Source organism: Cygnus atratus, chromosome Z (genome assembly GCF_013377495.2).
Source record: "Cygnus atratus isolate AKBS03 ecotype Queensland, Australia chromosome Z, CAtr_DNAZoo_HiC_assembly, whole genome shotgun sequence".
Classification (NCBI taxonomy): domain Eukaryota; kingdom Metazoa; phylum Chordata; class Aves; order Anseriformes; family Anatidae; genus Cygnus; species Cygnus atratus.
The window spans coordinates 24552442-24572393 of record NC_066396.1 but is presented as its reverse complement, the minus strand read 5'-3'; the positions used below and the strand labels follow the sequence as shown (position 1 = coordinate 24572393).

General features: G+C 38.9%; 1 protein-coding gene across 1 annotated transcript in view; it reads right to left on the bottom strand.

Annotated features, from left to right (window-relative positions):
* Positions 1-530: 530 nt before the first annotated feature.
* The window catches only part of DMGDH (dimethylglycine dehydrogenase), a 52472-nt gene continuing 33050 nt past the window's right edge, over positions 531-19952 (bottom strand). Inside the window, exons 13-16 of the mRNA XM_035553642.1 lie at positions 18938-19095; positions 17805-17864; positions 1895-2029; positions 531-1164 (exon numbers count right to left, since the gene is read on the bottom strand). Of these exons, the coding sequence (XP_035409535.1) occupies positions 949-1164; positions 1895-2029; positions 17805-17864; positions 18938-19095 (569 nt within the window). The 3' untranslated portion in view covers positions 531-948. The remainder of the gene's footprint in view (positions 1165-1894; positions 2030-17804; positions 17865-18937; positions 19096-19952) is intronic.

Sequence of the window (19952 nt, the reverse complement as noted above, 5' to 3'; positions counted from 1 at the left end):
AAAGTTGAGTGTTGCTCTTTGTAAGTCAGAAATTGTTGTATTGTGATTCAAAAGAATTGTTGAACATATTATGGAATTCAGAAGTGTGTTTTAATATTCCAGTGTGTTTCCATTGTTTAGTTTATTCCAATCATGCTTTTATGGGCTATCAAGTATTTAACACTGAAAAAAGCTCCTCCGCTGTGGATTTAATTGAATTTTTCCATTGTTAATATTTTTGTCTGAAAACATATGGTTCTAACTACTGTTCCATCTATAATTAACAGGAAAAGGAGGAACAGAAGTTCTTCAGTGTCACTGTTAAGTCTTCAGATTTAGACCAGTAAATCCATGAGACAGTACTTTAAATTCTTTTCAAACACTGAGCAATAACATCTTTTGTGTTGTAGAATATTACATGTAATCTACTAGCTAACCTGTATAAAATAATGAAGAACAGACTTGCAGCTGTTTGATTAGAAAGCACTAGATTTTGACCTGCAAGAATTTCCACTAGGAAGATATACTGAGAAAATAAAACAGCAGTTCAGTTTGCCTTTAATATTGCCTTTATTATTTTTTAATGATGGATTGGATATATTTCAATTCTTTAGGGAGCATTTGCTATTGGCCAATACCAAGAACAACTTTCTCCCCTACATTAATTTAGATCTGCTAGTCTGTGAGCAAGCTGAATCAAGGATCTTACTCACTCCCAGCCACTTCTTGCTCACAAGTGTTACTGAGAAGGGTCAGCATATGCTGGTTCATTAACTGTGCTCAAATCTCTGATGTGAACAACCCATACAAGGAAGCAAGGGGGCAACACAATCAAATTTCTCACTGATGAATGGAAATGAGGATCTTGTGTTCAGCAATTAATGAACCTGAGTAATTTGATTCTCTGAATTTCATGCATATAAATGGAACTATCTCCTACTGCAAAATTTCCTGTATCCTCATCTGTGTTTATATTTTGGGACTTTCACCCTTTCTCTGAAGGCGCATTCTTGTTGGTTCAGTCAGCACCAGTGGCTCTTGTATAATAGTTGCTGAGTAATTTTTCCCTAAAAGTTCAACTTCCAATTTCTGTCCAACTTTGCTGAGTTCTATGGGAACATATGCAAAAGCCAGACTTTGCTGGGCACTGTAACTGAAACTTCCAGATGTGGTGTTGCCAATAACCTGGAAGGAAAAAATAATAAAAAAAAAAAAGGAAAGAAAAAAAAAAGTTTAATGCTTATTTTTGACATGCATGAACTTTTTTTTATCTTTGTTTTTTTAAAAAAGCTATACACCTCAGATACTAATTTTGGATTATACACAATACATATGAAGTAAGTTTCAAGTGCATCATGCAGTTTGTGACATTCTCAGTGGGTGGCTTCAACTTAAACTGGACAGGTTTTGCTCCCTGAAAAAAGTCTATTCCTATTGTATTCAGTTAAGTTTTAACTGAGAACAAAACCTGTACATATATACATACACACACACAATGTCATATATATACATAAATTATATACAGTAATTTAACTACTGATAAGTGTTTCAACATGTAGTATGAGCTGAAGTGCAGTGGCCTAAACTTCACTGCATTTTTGTTTTATTTTGTTTTTCTTCTTCTAAGCAAATTACAGAAATTATATTAGGACAATGGTGAACTTGCAAGGTGACTTAATAGATGACATAATACTTTAGTCTAACTCCAGTTTCTACACTGGTATTCCACATTTTCACTACAGAAATTTACTGTTAGTCTTTGCTTCCTGCTTGACATTTGGAAAATGGTATCATACCTTCAAAATGTTTTGTGCCAGTAAAAGAAAAATACTATATTCACACTTGAAACACAAAGTTAGATTCTGTTCATGGGGAATTAACTTTAGTTTCTTGTAACATGATCTATACTCCTTACCTTGCCATTATGCCACACACTTTCATTTCCCTCTGGATCAACATCATCTGTTTGCAGGGTGAGATATACCAGTCGTCGTTTGAGCCCCTTTTCTTTAATCTGCTTCAGTGTTTGCTTCCCTATAAAGTCTGCTGGCTGAAAAAATAGCAGATAATAATGATATTTAGGTTAGTCAGGTTATGCAAAAAGGTTAGAGAGAAAATTATATGTTTGTGCCCATTTGTTTTCCTAGTATTTAAGTATTCTGTATGAAATGCAGGTTAAATAAAAGTTTTGATGTATCTTGATACTTTATACTGATATATTTATTGTATCTTGGTAATTTTATTGAGTATATTAGTTTTTCTAGAGCTTAGTCTTTTCAGTATTCATAATTTCAAATGCAGTAGGAACACATACGTAGCAAGATGCGTGCCCAGTTAAAGTTGTGAGCCAGAAGACTCACAAAGAGTTTCATTTCAGTTTCTATTAAAAAAAATGGGATTCCAATACCAATATCCTACAGCCTTGGCTTCCCTCTGTGGACATTCATCCTTTTCAATGCTATGAGCAACCACAGCAGTAACTTGGTACTAGTTTGCTTTGGTGTGTCAATGTCAGGGTGCAGAGCTGGCAGCTTTCTCCATGTTCTTGTTTTAAGCTATGTTTTTTTTCCCCATAGGCACCATTTTATGGGATAATAAAGAACATTAGGTACAGAATAATACTGTCATTTGGAGTTCCCTTTTCCATCTTGCCTAACAAGATACAAGTACGTTTCTAGCAGCAGACTGCATAAATGTGTGACAAGTACTGGGGTTGCCATCTGTACAGCTCAGAATCCTGAAGGATATATATGACAGTATTCATTGCATGTGATGATGTTGAGCTGGCTGAGCTAGCCTGATTCCACAGCTAGGATCGCAGACATGAGCTTGTTTTGCCTACCAGTAGCTGTGAAACTGACTTGCCTCACACTGCTGTCTCCTAGGTCTTAGATGTAACTCAACTTCCTTACTTGGTTGGCTGGGAGCAAATTCAAAAAACAAGCTATAGAAAGAAGAGTTGTTAGAAAATTGGTGGTCCTGGACAGAATGCTTCAAGAGCCAAAAGAAAGCCCCTTTCAATGATGCTGACAGTTCAGACAGAGGATGAAACAGTAATTAGACTGGATCTGTGCAGGAAATATGAGGAATAGTGTGTTACAAATTCTGCCTTTTTTTTTTTTCCTCATTATTGTTTAATTTAAAGGCATAGATCAGACAGAACAAAAGACTTGCATTCAACTAATTTGTCAGACCCACATCATCCTGGCCTGTGGGCAAGAAAAATAATAGCAGTTACAAGTTCATCTAGTTTTACAGCCTTTGCTGAGAAGATGAGTAATAGTGAAAGCTATTTTAAGGCACATGGTCCTAGGTCAGTGTGACAGTTCCTGTACATCTGAAGCAGGATTTTTAGTCATTTGATGAGTGCTTAAGAGAAGGAAGTGAAATATCGTTGAAGATAAAATGCAATTTCTGGTAATGTTCTTTAACTTCTGCAGAGAATTATACCACTTAGGTCCATCCTAGCACTATATTTGAAATACATTTGTAGTTAGTGCTCTGCTTATGGAGAGAAATTCGAAATAAATAGATCTAAAGTGCTGTACTCTGGGAGTTTGTCATTGTCACTCCTTATGCATCAGCACTGAATCATTATTTTGCAGTAATAACAGAACTACAAGTACAACATATTGTACTTGGAATACAGTATTACACAGTTAGAACATGTTCTTATTACTGTACAGAATCACAGAATCATCTAGGTTGGAAGAGACCTCCAAGATCACCTAGTCCAACCTCTGACCTAACACTAACAAGTCCTCCACTAAACCATATCACTAAACTCTACATCTAAACATCTTTTAGAGACCTCCACGGATGGTGAATCAACCGCTTCCCTGGGCAGCCCATTCCAATGCCTAACAACACTTTTGGTGAAGAAGTTTTTCTTAATATCCAAGCTAAACCTCCCCTGGCGCAACTTTAGCCCATTCCCCCTCGTCCTGTCACCAGGCACGTGGGAGAACAGACCAACCCCCACCTCACTACAGCCTCCTTTAAGGTACCTGTAGAGTGCGATAAGGTCACCCCTGAGCCTCCTCTTCTCCAGGCTGAACGATCCCAGCTCCCTCAGCCGCTCCTCGTAAGACTTGTTCTCCAGACCCCTCACCAGCTTCGTTGCCCTTCTCTGGACTCTCTCGAGCACCTCCATGTCCTTCTTGAAGCGAGGGGCCCAAAACTGAACACAGTACTTGAGGTGTGGCCTCACCAGAGCCGAATGCAGGGGGACAATCACTTCCCTAGACCTGCTGGCCACACTGTTTCTTATGCAAGCCAGGATGCTGTTGGCCTTCTTGGCCACCTGAGCACACTGCTGGCTCATACTCAGCTGACTATCAACCAATACTCCCAGGTCCTTCTCTGCCAGGCTGCTTTCCAACCACTCATCTCCCAGCCTGTAGCTCTGCTTGGGGTTGTTGCGCCCCAGGTGCAGGACCTGGCACTTGGCCTTGTTGAGTTTCATACAGTTGGCCTCAGCCCATCGGTCCAGCCTATCCAGATCCTCCTACAGAGCCTTCCTGCCCTCGAGCAGATCGACACATGCACCTACCTTGGTGTGGTCTGCAAACTTACTGAGGGTGCACTCGATGCCCTCATCTAGATCATCGATAAAGATATTAAAGAGAACTGGCCCTAGTACTGAGCCCTGGGGGACGCCACTAGTGACCAACCTCCAACTGGATTTAACTCCATTCACCACGACTCTTTGCGCCTGGCTACCCATCTAGTTTCCAATCCAATGAAGCGTACGCCAGTCCAAGCCAAGAGCAGCCAGTTTCTCGAGGAGAATGCTGTGGGAAATGGTGTCGAAAGCCTTACTGAAGTCAAGGTAGACCACATCCACAGCTTTTCCCTCATCCACTAAGTGCGTCGCTTTGTCATAGAAGGAGATCAGGTTCGTCAAGCAGGACCTGCCTTTCAGAAACCCATGCTGACTGGGCCTGATCGCCTGCTTACCCTGCAAGTGCCGTATGATGACACTCAAGATAATCTGCTCCATGGGCTTCCCTGGCGCTGACGTCGAACTAACAGGCCTATAGTTTCCTGGGTCTACCTTCCGGCCCTTCTTGTAGATGGGCATCACATTTGCTAGCCACCAGTCGACTGGGACCTTCCCTGATAGCCAGGACTGCCGATAAATGATGGAAAGCGGCTCGGCCAGCTCTTCCGCCAGTTCCCTCAGCACCCTCGGGTGGATCCCATCCGGCCCCATGGACTTGCATACATCTAAGTGCTGTAGCAGGTCACCAACCACTTCCTCGTGGATTGTGAGGGGCATAGTCTGCTCCCCATCCCCTTCCACCAGCTCAGGGTACTGGGTATCTAGAGAACAACTGGTCTTGCCGCTAAAGACTGAGGCAAAGAAGGCATTACGCACCTCAGCCTTTTCCTCATCTCTGGTCACTAAGTTTCCCCCCGCATCCAGTAAAGGATGGAGATTCTCCTTAGTCCTCCTTTTCGTGTTAATGTATTTATAAAAACATTTTCTGTTGCTTTTAACAGCAGTAGCCAGATTGAGCTCCAGATGAGTTTTGGCCTTTCTAATTTTGTCCCTACACATCCTTACAACATCCTTATAATCCTTCTGAGTGGCCTGCCCTCTTTTCCAAAGATCATAAACCCTCTTTTTTTTCCTAAGCTCTAGCCACAACTCTCTGTTCAGCCAGGCCGGTCTTCTTCCACGCCGGCTCATCTTTGGGTACGTGGGGACAGACCACTCCCGAGCCATTAAGATTTCCTTCTTGAGGAGCGCCCAGCCTTCCTGGACTCCTCTGCCCTTCAGAACTGCCTCCCAAGGGACTCTGCCAACCAGTGTCCTGAACAGCTCAAAGTCAGCCCTCCGGAAGTCCAAGACAGCGGTTTTACTGGTCCCCCTCCCGACTTCACCAAAAATAGAGAACTCTACCATTTCGTGGTCGCTCTGCCCAAGACAGCTCCCAACCACCACATCTCCCACCGGTCCTTCTCTGTTTGTGAACAGAAGGTCCAGTGAGGCACCTCCCCTGGTAGGCTCACTAACCAGCTGCATCAGGAAACTATCTTCCACACTCTCCAGACACCTGCTAGACTGCTTTCTCTGAGCTGTATTGCATTTCCAGGATATGTCTGGGAAGTTGAAGTCCCCCATGAGGACAAGAGCTGATGATTTTGGAACTTTTGCCAGCTGCCTGTAGAATTCCTCATCCGTCTCCTCATCCTGGTTTGGCAGTCTGTAACAGACCCCCACCAGGATGCTTGCCTTGTTGGCCTTCCTGCCGATCCTAACCCATAGGGACTCAACCTTATCATTCCCAGTCTCAGTCTCGAGTTCCACAACATCAAAACACCCTCTAATATAGAGAGCCACACCACCACCCCTTCTGTGCTGCCTGTCCCTTCTGAAGAGCCTATAGGCAGACATTGCAGCACTCCAGTCATGGGAGTAGTCTCACCACATTTCCATGATGGCAACCACGTCATAGCTAGCCTGCTGCACAATGGCTTCCAGCTCCTCTTGTTTGTTGCCTATGCTGCGCGCATTAGTGTAGATGCACTTCAGCTGGGCCATTGCCTGCTCCCCCGGCACTGACATTGTTCTCCCTGGCACACCTCTAACAAGCCTTAATCCCTCCCTGTCCCTCTTCCTACCTAGTTTAAAGCCCTCTCAATGAGCCCTGCCAGCTCCTGTGCTAGTGTCTGTTTTCCCCTTCGAGACAGGTGGGACCCACCTGCAGTTAGCAGGCCGGGTGCCGAGTAAAGTGTCCCATGGTCAAAAAACCCACAAAATTTCTGTGTTGGCACCAGCCTCTGAGCCACCTGTTTATCAGGTGGTCTTTCCGAGTCTTCTCTGTACCCCTCCCCGCCACTGTAGGGATGGAGGAAAGCATGACCTGTGTCCCACTCCATCTACTAATCGTCCCAGTCCCCTAAAGTCCCGTTTGATAGCCTTCAGGCTTCTCTCTTCAATATCATCTCTGCCAGCCTGGACTATCAAAAGAGGATAGTAGTCGGAGGGGCGAACCAGGTTGGGAAGCTTTCTGGCAATGTCCCTGACCCTGGCGCCAAGGAGGCAGCAGACTTCCCTACGGGTAGGGTCAGGTCGACAAATAGGGCCCTCTGTTCCCCTGAGAAGGGAGTCGCCTACAACAATCACTCTTCTTTCTTTTTTAGTGGAGGCAGTCCTGAGGCGTGGAGTCGACTTCTTCGCCCTAGGCATCTTCCTGAGTAGACTGTTCACCTCATCCTCACCCACCAGTCTCTCAAGCTCCAGGGCCTCAAACCTATTGTGCATTGGCACCTGGGGAGGCAGGGCCGCTAGGGGGGGCGTTGCCTGTGACGTCGAGCGGGGACCTGTTTCCATTCCTCCTCATCTCCTAGGTACGTCTTGTTCAAGTTCACATATGTCTGTGTATAGGCTCTGACGGAACTATTAATGCACTGATGAATTTTGGAAGATTGGACTATGCAAGCAATTGTACAAAACAGCTGATGTCACGAACCAACTAAGGACAAGTTAGACTGAAAATCATTGTGGATCAACTGAAGATAAAGGCTGATGCCCCGTTTTGGGGAAAGGCAGCATGAAATACAATCCAGATCAGAAAAAGACAGGACTGTGAGGATTGACTTGAGAACTCTCAAGATGCGTTGGAAAAATAGAAAGCAAGGATCTCAAATCAGACAGTAAGTAGCTACTGGGTAGTTCCTTGTCACTTTTCATAGAATTGCTTTTGTGTTACACAGGAATATTTATGACAAGAATAACCTACAAGTAGAAACACAAATGAGATGGTATACCACAGCATGACACACAGACTAAAATGCTTTTCATGAGACAGAGAGATACCTAAGAAGCAAATACACTACAGGTGAAGCTAGCACTGAATCAACCCCTTCCTGAACGTGCCAATGTAGCACTTGGTATTTAGTCTCAAGGAATCTAACTGTGGAACTAAACACAAGTATTCAAATAAAATGGCATGTGACCTAGGGCCTCCACCTGCTGAACCAGGAGAGGATAGGTCTCCCTTCAGTCTCACATCCTATTTACCAACCCAGTGTGGATGTTATGGCTAGCACATTAAGGCATCTAAAATGGCGGTAGGAATGTCTTTAAATCCCCATCCTTAGGCCTCTTAGTAATGTCAGAGTGGTGTCATACAGGACTCTCAGAACTAGCTTCTGACTGTATTATTTTGCTAGATTAATTAATTAAAATAATTAAATTCTTCTAATTTATGCCCTTTTCCTCTATTGAGTCACTCTCCAGTTTTCCAAAACCAAAAAGAATTGTAACCCACAACTTTGGGAATGTGGTATCACATAGCATTGACATGGTTCTGTACTGACAGCATGGCTTCTTTTTTGTGGAGTATTCAGTTACTTGTAAATGCACGGATGTAGAGAGAGATGAAAGCCCATTAAAACATGTATCATTTTCATGGTTTTTTGTGTGTGTTTTCTTTTTTTAATTCAAAATTTCTGGTTAATTTTTACCTCTGTAATTTCCCATTTACAAATGGAAAAATATTTTCTATGAAGGTTAATGCAGCAATCATAATCAGAGCCTTGAATATGACCTGGTAGCATATGAAGTGCTGCTTTAATGGGTCATTTGAGATTAACTGTATAGATGACAGTTAACTCCTGTTAACCTACTTGGAATCTTGATGGTGACAGCAAAAAATAAACAAATAAATAAATTTGACTTTAAGTTGTTAATTACCTTTTAGATATAGAAACAATTACGGAAAATTCTAAGCAGCTTGCCGGTTTTAGAATCTATGTATTTCTGGAATATTCTTTGCCTATTCATTACAGATAACAAAATGAAATTCTTGTCCAGTTAATTTCTGCTGGGCCAGGCTTTTGACCCAGATCACTGTGTAGTCCTTATGCTACCTGGAGATAGATCTGGGGGCTTTCATATAATGGGCTTGTTCTGTGTGGATTCATATTCCTTAGAGTTTAAAAATTTTCATGTCTTTTTAGAATTCAGGCCTGCAAAAATAACCCAGAGGTAACCTAGAATTCAGACTCTGCAAAATACATACACACCCACATCCACACAGTCTGCAAAAATGAGTATATAAATGTATGTGTATATACATACACGAACATACACTTATATGAGCATTATATAAACATAGCTAAAAATCTATGACTGGACACGTGTATATATAATATACATCTCTGAATGTATATATATATATATATATATGTATACACACACACACACACCTTAAAAACATTTAAAACAACCTCTTAAGAAATTACAGCTATATGAATACAACTAAATCAGTCTTCTTATTCTACAGTTTGTGGGTATCCACATCAATTGTACTGACCACATTTCCACCATTATTCATTTTTGATTTATGAGCAAGTGTATGTGTATGTGTGTGTGCATGAGGTTGTTCATTCCAATTCAAACAGCATTTTGGAAATTGACTCATTCAAACTCATAGTGTCTATTCTTGGTAACTGCTTCCTGTTTCTAGAAGAAAAATAGTCAGTCTGTTTCTATTTCTTTTAGGTTTTCACACTAAACGTAATGCAAGATGAAATCCCATTCAAAACAGCATAAATCACTAATAGAAATATTCTGAAAAAGAAAAAGAAAAGAAAAAGAAAAAAAAAGAAAAAGAAAAAGGAAGAAAGAAGAAAACAACAGAAACAAAGAACAGAAACAAAGGGAAACACCAAACAATTCCAACGTCAAGTGTCAAATATAAATGAGCTCCTATTGTTCCTATATAATCACTTGACATGGAGAAACAATACAAAACTTTTACTACTTAGAATAACGAGAGTCTCATTAAACTAAACCTAAAATACAGAAGAATTTTCATTATCTTGGCATGAGTTCCCAAAACATTAAGATGGGGCAGATGTAGTGTTTTTCACGGTAAGTAAAAACACTTCTTAGAAGCGAGAAACTGACAATGTTTATGACTTAGCTGTATGATTTTTGAGTGCATTTTGACAGATAGAAGCAAAAAAGAAGGGCTGTGATTTTTACTTTATGTACTGGTATTAAGAGAAAATTGTATCACAAAGACAAATCAGTTAAGATTTTCAAATAGCATATAGCTTCAGGAAGCCCATAGATTACCTCATCTATTACCATATCAAAGAGATATTTTTGCCTTACCCTTCTCCTCATCAGGCTTTCATATTGTAACAGTTACCAAGTGTTTACTAGCACAAAATAAAAACACTTTTTTTTTTTTTTTAAAAAAAAAAGACATTAGGAGACATTAACCAATTAGGTGATTTGAGGCACAGTGTTATATCCTGAAAAGTTTAATTTAATTCAAATGTGTTTCAAATGTGCTTGATTTGCAAGGCATACAGATACTATTTCTAATTCTTCATTAAAATCTCTTGTTGCTTATGGGATGCAAAAAATATAAATTACCTATAAAACTTTCAATTTTCTTTTTTAAATTGTGCAGCTTAATAGAATTAAGTGTGGGTTTCTAGGAAGACAAATGTCATATCCCTTCAACATTAATTGGAAGGAAAGATATGCAAATATCTTTTAATAACAAAGTATTGTAATTTATTTGGTATCCTGCTTATGAATGTGGGCTTGAAGCCAAATTATGTACACAAAGCCACCCAAATGAGTTAGGCAGCACCAACAGCTGCTGCAATCTGCTATAACCATTGCATTACAACACACTGGAGACAGCATTAATGCAATATTTTGAAATTAATTATTTTTACTTGGATGCTCTTGAATTATTTCAGGGTATCACTCCAAATGGTATCACAGGGTGACAACTGAGGATCATTTTACTCCACAGGTAGCAAATATCTGATAATTTTATTTTCTGCAGCAAACCAGAGCTGCAGTTTACACTACACAAAACAGTTTTCAGAGGGATTTATGGACAGTCAGTATGTATGGCATCTGCATCACTGCATCTTTCATTCAATCTAAGTCCTTCTTGTATGCAAATGACCAGCTCTAAGAAACTGGTATTAAATAAACTGCTGATGAAAGGTTGAATTATTTTGGCTCACAGTTCCTAGCTCAGTGGTTGTCTATTGTGGTATGTGATCCAATGAACACAGTGGGAGTGACCTAGGAGTGAATTTTATACAGATAACAAAATCACTGCAGATATTTTTCCACTGTATTTCATGCTCTGTGTAAATTAGTGGGATAAATCTTCTGTTTTCATGACCCTCTGTACACCAGATGAAGTAGTAACAGAATATGATAGAGTATTATATAGAGTATTCCACACCTAAATCTTAATTTGAATACGGACAGGATTTAGGTGGAAAGGTACGTTGAATAAATGTTATAGGCATATAGAGTGAAAGAGAGAGAGGAAAGAAAAAAAAAATTGTCCTCAAATACACTGGATCTAGTACCTCTTAACTGTCACTCTATTCTTTTTCATATCCTTCTGCCTTTCCCCAGCCACATTATCCCTTCTTAAGTAAAATCTCTTTCTTCTCCCCTCTCTCCTTTTCTTGCTTGGAGAAGAGTTGACACAAAACATAGCCTTATTCCAGGTTGTGGAGTGGGGTCAGTAATCACTGCTATGTTCATTCCAGTCTGAACAGGAGGGATGCGAGTCAGAGAAAGGGAAGGATGGACAGACATTGACAATAAAGGGGAATTAACAGAAGCTGTAACAGGTTGGCCGGTCCAGCACTGAAGGGCTGGAGCTGTGCTCCCCGCACACTCAGTCAGCAAATATCAGGCATTCCAAAAATCGAGACTGCATTGTATGCTTTATACTGCAAGAAGAAACAAGAAGATAAAAATCAATCACTTGCTATGATCTTCCAAATATGGTTCCCATTTTAAAGTCAGTGGTTGTTTAAATAAAACAAAATTCAATTAAAAATTGGAAACATGCAAATGGCTAAAAGAGGTTGTTTTTCTGGTAACCCCTTTTCACTCCTTGCCTCCAACCCTCTGAAACCTATGAGTTTCCTGCAGGTGAAAGGTTTTGATCTCATAACACTGCTTAACAGTGCTACAAGCTACGTGATCTAAGTGTAGAGTCAGAAAGTAGTACCAGATCATAACAACAGCATTTTACACTCATGATGATATAAATGACTATGTATGCTTCAATGCTGCAGAGAATCAGAGCCAGCATGTACATCTTGCTTTCTGCCAGTTCAACTCTTCTGTTGTTCTTTCTCAAAACTGCACTTGTAAAATGATGAAAATAACTTTTTTTCCTAAAAATATTCATTGTTCTGTGCTTTAAGAGAGCAGAACACACCACTTTAAACTGTGGTAACACAATGAGTTGGACTGACACAACTGAGGGGCAGTTCTGGCAGAGTGGAAAGGAGGGAGACAAAACAACTGTAAAGAGAAGGGCGTGAACATGTAAGACTGAACTTGCTACTTGAACTTGACAAAGGAATAAAATGGTGGAGGCACAATTTAAAGCTGTTTGTCTTAGTTTCCCATGGGATAAAAAGTCATGTATAGTTGTGCTGGAACCTAGGTCAATGTTCAAGAACTGTATCTTTGATTTACAGTCATTCACCATCTGCATTCTGCGGGACATGTCACTCAACTTCTATTCATAAAAAATAAGGAAGCAATTAAACGCTCACATGTCCAGTAGGTGCAAACATAAAAGCCACCATAGAAATCCAATGTAAAAGTTAGAAAAGATAGACACTTGTTATCTTAGAAGCATTGTTTGACATCTAAATGCAGGCAGTCACTGTGCAGGCTTGGTAGAGATGAGACAGAAATAGTGAGAAGTCAACAGGGAAAGAAGCCGAAATGAAGCAGAAGGCTAAAGAAATTGAAAGAAAGGAAGGAAGGAAGCGCTGGTATAGTGGGCCTAAGAAAACAAAAAGCAAAGGGAGAGAGATTGTGGGTAATGTGTAATCTGGAAAGAACACATTAAAAAAAAAAGAAATGGTGAATCACAGAACCATTACGGTTGGAAAAGAATTCCAAGATCATCTAGTCCAACCATCACCCTACTGCCATTGTCACCCACTAAACCATGTGACTAAGCACCACGTCCAACCGTTCCTTAAACACCCCCAGGGATGGTGACTCCACCACCTCCCTGGGCAACCCATTCCAATGCCTGACTGCTCTTTCTGAGAAGAAATGTCTCCTCATTTCCAACCTGAACCTCCCCTGGTGCAACTTGAGGCCATTCCCTCTACTCCTATCACTAGTTATCTGCGAGAAGAGGCCGACCCCCAGCTCCCCATACCTTCCTTTCAGGTAGTTGTAGAGAGCAATAAGGTCTCCCCTGAGCCTCCACTTCTCCAGACTAAACAACCCCAGTTCCCTCAGCTGCTCGCCATAGGACTTGTGTTTCAGGCCCTTCACCAGGCCTTCACCAGGACCTAGCACTTAGCCATGTTGAACCTCATCTCATCGGCCTCTGCCCATCGACCCAACCTGCCCAGGTCCCTCTGCAGGGCCTTCCTACCCTCCAGCAGATCGACACTTCCCCCCATCTTGGTGTCGTCTGCAAACTTACTGGGGGTGCATTCAATTCCCTCATCCAAAACATCAATAAAGATATTAAAGAGGATGGGGCACAACACCGAACAAATAAATTGCCCCAGTAAATAAACAGGAATTCAATACAGAAACACTGTCTCTGATAAAGGTATTCCTACTAGTGGAATCAAATACTAAATATTAGCTAACCTCTCACAATGAAGCCTGGAAGAGTACATTAGAACAGAATCCAAAGGGTTTTTCCATCATCTGCTGCATTTCCCTCCCAGTGGGCTGTTGCTGCAGACAGTGCCCGAGAGATGGCAGTCTTGTACATAGTATAGCAAGTAATAAAAACAAAAACAAAACAAAACAAAACAAGAACAAACAAAAACCAGTTAAATATGGGATTTTGTAGCAGTATACTCCTAAAGATTGTTGCCACTACTGGATTCACGTGGAAAATCGTTCTGAAAGAGTTCCTTGTTTTTCACTCTAACATGAAGTTTATTGGGTCCTCTATGCTCAGTAGAAAATCAGGCTGTTTTAAGAATAAGCTACTAACAATCAGCCACTTGAGAAAGCTGCAAATGCACATGTTCGCAGATTTTGAAGACACAAGCATCTTCTGAAAAGACGAAGGAAGTAATTTTTTTTCTGTATGTCAGTAGTGAACATAATAATTGGTCAGAACTTTAAAGTATGGTAAGAAAATATTTTCTAACATAAGGATGGTGAATTATTAGACTAAACTGCCCAGGGAGACTATAGTACCTTCAGGACTGGGAGGTCTCTTTAATTTTACACACGAAATTTTATACATACAGCAAGGTAAACAAAGCATGAGACTCTGGAATTAACATATGGTAATTGCTTATCTTTTCTACGGTATTTGACAAAAGAGTTACATTCAAACCATGATTTTGAGAAATAAAAAGCATTTAGAGGTGATATACCACCTGAACCATATAAAATATAGCTCTGACTACCTGAACAATACAAAGTTCAAATGTCAGGTGGAACTAAAATGGTAGCCTGGTATCTGAAGCAAAAAGTGTTGCAACTTTTTCTTTTCTAAAGATATCCTGTGAAATTCCTGCCACAAAGTCAATTAGGACCCTATGGAATATTTAGTAGCTGTGCTTATTCATGAGAAGGAATATTAGTGAGTGAGGCTATCTAACAAAGAACATTTAGTAAAACCAGATGAATAAAAAGATAACAGGTATTAAAAAAAAAAATCCCACCCCTGAAATGGAAGATTTTCTTAAGAATTTATGAAGATGATGTGCCCACTAAATTGGAAATCCTACTACCATAGGATCTAATCACAGGCCATCCTGCTCATCTGAGCAAGCAGCTAACACCATCAGAAGAAAGAAGGAATACTAAGCAGAAGCCAGAGGAAGATATATAGAACAATACCATCTCTCTAGTCTTATTGATAAAATGAAACTTGCCACAGAAATCTTGAGGAAACAGGTTTACTTGCTGTTATGCTATAATAGATTGTGATGAAAAAAAAATCAAGTTTTGAAGATTTTTTTCCTGCTACTCATCACAAATAAAATTACTAGTCTATATGTGCCTGAAGATGATGTATACGCTAAGATATTTAAACACAGAGAAATACAAGAATTTTATGGGGAATTTACATCTCTTCATATTTATTTGCCAGACGTTTGAATGTCCTTTTGTGGAAATTAAAATAATTCTGATCGTATTACCTTCATTGGCATTTGGTGGTTCATTCACTTTAATCTGTTTATGAGCTGTTCCATGATGTACCACTCAAGATTCACGCATATTGAAGTTAAGTCTTTCTGCCCATTTTGTGAGCTATTTCAGCTACTTGTTGCACAGTAAGAAGCATTCTCTAATAACTAGCTGAATAGTTTATTTTGGTTTTAATTTACACAGAAATAATCCCTCTCTCCAGTTGGGGGTGAATGGTTAAAGGAAAAATCCCTGCCAGAAATTTCCTGCACACCAAGAATGCAAACAGAAGAATTTGTTGCTTATCTCATGGACTTCTTAAAAAAAAGTTTACTTGACAATAGGAGCAAGTGATAATGAGAGGTCTATGCCATGACGAATGGACACCAAACCAGAGGCAGAGAATTGTAACTAAAAATGGGACTCACAACCCCAAGCTGCCAAGAAGCAGAGTAAACAATCTCACATGGCGCTTCATGCTACAGTGTTTAGACTGCTTCCAATATCTGAGTTAACTCAGGTACCTCCACAGTGTCAACATGCAGTCACAACTGCCCTCTTCTCTGAGTCAATAAATAAGCATTGATTATTTCCTTCTTCACATTAGTTCAAAAACACTGGCAAATGTTTAGGCATCTGCATCTGTGCTAGAGGTTCACTTCACATGTATTTGTCTACCGTGAGTAGCCATGCAGAGAAGAGTACAGAGCAGTAAAGAAAGAATTGCTTCATGCACATTAGTGCCTTTGCATGTTCTGCATGGGCATTTTGGCATATGAACTTCCCCTGCCTATGGCTGCTTTCCTACCTATACTTAAAACAACACAAAACAAAACAACCAAACAAACAACCAAATAAAAACAGGCATATCAAATGGAAGTGCAAAGAAAAACAAGTAGCAATAACATTATTTTCCATTGCATCTCTCTGCTAATGCTTTCCTCAAGATGGGAAAGTCCTTGATGGTTAAATAAAACATTATCCTTACACACAAGGCTCCGTATTTCCTTTGCATATGACACTTCCTCTGACCAGGGCAAAATTACACAACCCAATGGAGACAGCTATAGCTCAACTACATGTAGGAAGGGCCACTGTCATCCATTCCAGTGGATGAGCTCCATAGTTGGGCAGGAATAACTTCAGAAGTTGTATTTCATGCTAGAGAACACACTGATGTTAGACTGGGGCAAAAATGGATATTTTATCAATCCTGCATTAAAGCAATCATGACTTAACACGTACAGAGAGGTTCAACAGTTTGAGAATAAAAGCATATTCCTGTGTTCACTCCTTTTATAACCAGTACACTCCTCGCTTATAGGCAAAAGCACCATTTTATGTTTAACTTGAGTCTGTAACTCTTGCCTACCCAAAGATAAAGATTTATAGCTTATTTGGAGCTGTAACTTAACGTTTGGGATTCTTTTTATCAGTTCCACAGTGCCTCCATATGACATAATAAAAATTATCAAGTGTCATATATTATCTGATTTATTATTCTTTTCAGGTATAAGGAAAATGTAAATAAGAATATAATTTGTCCCTGTATTACATTAAATCATTATAAAGAATGAATACTTCAGAATAACTACTTTTTCTCTTACTCTCCCTTATGTAAAAACATTGGCACATTCTCTATTTTACAGATGAAAATCCAAAGCTAAAGATTAAATCACAACTATCCCCTAATTCAGGGCACCTAATGTGAAATACCTAGGACCTGGTTTTTAGGTTAGAAACTTCTCATCTACTGTGCAGGTAACAGCTGTGTGAGTCATTAAGCTAGCTGGTAGCAACAAATGGCATTAGAGCTGCACAGCAAAGGTTTCAGAGCATTTTATCGAAAATTCTTCTTTTTGACAGAGTTTGGACACATGGTTTGTTTTTTTATTTGGACTAGAAAAGAAAATTACAAGCAATTTCTCTATCTATTAGATTGCAATAGAGCTTGATTTCCTAAAATATTAATATCATATGAAAATGGAGTTGCTAATAAAGGGAGATAGGATAATAAGTTTTCACTTTTATCACACATTTAAATTCAACTAGTCTCATTCTCTGAAATTCAAATCAGACAGGAACAATTTGTAATGGAGGATCACTTCAGAAATTCTATCAAGAACTACAATTTTTTACCAAAATGCGAACTTATATTTGACTCAAATCTGAGTTGTCAGTCAGCAGTTCTTCTGAAAAATCCATTGTTTTTTTTCAGTGATTCCTCTACCAAAATGATAGGCAGAGATAAAGGTGCTACAGAAAGCTCCTTTAACAAGACTAAGCAAGTAAAACGTTTTCATAATATGAACAGGCTTGTTCAGCTTTTATATGAACAATATATGCTTGCAAAAGCACATAATAAATTTCTCTAGAAAAATAAACCACACTCAAAGAGTTATTTTGATACAGATTTAAATTAAATTAAATTTATTACTTAAATTTACTACTTCCAAATTTCTGGTCTAAGATATAATTTTGTTACCAAGAAGCACGTAAATATACACGTATTTAAGATACTTCATAATTATTCTCGAATAATGTGAAAATAGTCAGTTCCTTTTCTAATACCTATTCTATTCTACAGATAATTACATTTTTCTTTTCATACACTTAAAGGAATAACCTTGTACATAATGGAACACTTTAAAAATCATAGGACATATACCTTGTTTAGCTTTACAAAATATTCCAATCCAGCTTCCAAGGGATTTGTGTCACAGTTCATCTGTTAAAAAAAAAAAAAGAAAAAAGAAAAGAAAAAGCCATCTATATATGAGGTACTGTCACAGGTTTTACTTTCATTATTATTATTATTATTATTATTATTATTATTATTATATGCATTCTTCTTTTTACTCCTGGGTCAATGTCATCTACACTACTGATGTGCAGCCTCCATTTGAATACACCATAAACTTCCTATATGTGATCTGAAGCAGAATATCTGCTATTATCCTTAATATAAAGCACAGATTTGTAAATCATTCACTTAACTTTCAGTATGCAAAGTAATACACACTTCAATAAGAAACAAGACTTTGGAACCTGCAGAAGCCTGAATAACTGAGGTATAAACATTAACTGTAACACACCAAAATGCCTTAGCTGGAGATGAAAATAAAATACAATGCCAGCTATTTTTATCACCTTCCCATCAAGGGGAAGAGGGACATATGGTTTGTTAGGCAGCAAGAATGAAAGTAGTTATACATGGACAAAGGGAAAGGATTCCCAAATGCCCAGCATTTCACCTTCGTGAGTTCTTTCCTTTCCAAAGAATTAGAAAAAAAATCAGATAAGTGGAAATTATAATGGTTTTCCACAAATTCTCTAGCTCCCCTGAGTAGTTCTTTACTGTGAATGAGCAAATTCAGCATAAAGAATCTAATGGGAAATGAAAAAAGTTCCAAACACATTATGAAGCAAAAATAATTGGCCTCTCATGACATAGTTACTACAAAAATAAAACATTTTCAGAACCTATCAGCCAAACCTTTGATTTTAGAAGACTAGAGCTCAGCAAAACCCTCATAATTTTGCACAAGATATAAAAACATCAGTGAATCAGCATAAGTGTCTCTTTACCAGTAATTAAATGTTTGTAGTAGTTATCTTTATTTAGAAAAGACACTGTTCAGAATAACAGGTTTTTCCTGTTCAAAGTAAATTTTATTTTCATGCTAAACTTAGAAACTGGAACAAATACTATCTTTGTTAAGTCTAACTATAAGCTGTATAGTCATAATGAAATAAAGAAAATAAAAAGAGAGAATAATTAAAAAAGTTTTATTTCCTGACCTCTGCCCCCCAGGCTCGGAAGCCCTTTTCTAGCCTTAAAGCATTCAGAGCATATGTTCCAAAGTTGTCAATTCCCTCTTTCTGGCCAGCTTCCATGATTGCACTGTAAAGAGCTACAGAGTCTTCTTTTCTATGATACAGCTCCCAGCCCAATTCACCTGTTTGACAAACAAGACTAGCAGTTTAATCAACTCAACAATGAAACAATCCTAATAAATGCAGTCTCTTCACTGGTAAAAGTGGGGATCACTGCTGTGTTAATTCACATTAGAGGGTCAATTTTGCAATCATATAGAAAGCCAAATTCCCTGCAGGAACCAAAAGAGGATTCATGCCCTAGATCTTAAGCAGAGGCACTATTATTCTAATTTAAACTGTAACTGAAATCAACATAGAAGGGGGAGGGGGAGAAGCAGACAATAAAACATAACTGGTAAGGAAAGGTCATGTAATGAAGTCAATTAGCGATTAAGTTTAAAGGCATTACAAGCAGATGATGAGTTGGCAAATGAACAGCAAATGTAACTGAGTGTAAATAATAAAGTGAGCATGTTTCGTCATATTTACTACACTTCAGCTGCTTCAGAATGCTCTGAATTCAGTTCATTGCAGTAGAGATGGACATAAAAAGAAATAAAAAGTAACCGAGAAAAACAAATACTCAGCACTTCAGTGTTACATTTTCAAAGCACTTGACAAACAATAATATACGGTAATCCAAAAACAATTCCTGACGTTGGTTTTGCAGCAAATACCACAGAGGTTATCAGAACTGGCCTTTTGTTCTGTAAAATAAATATTTACACCATAGGGTATTCTAGAGAAAAAGGTCTTGGAAAATTTGGAACAGACCATGACCAGAACACATCTGAAAAATCAATGTACTGCATTTCCTCACACGTTTAAAAATAAAGTGTGGTGAACCTACTACCTATGAATACATATTGAGATGTATTTTTCAATCTATTTTTAGTTATATTTTTTGACCTCTTTCCTTCTTTATTCTGTCTTTCTT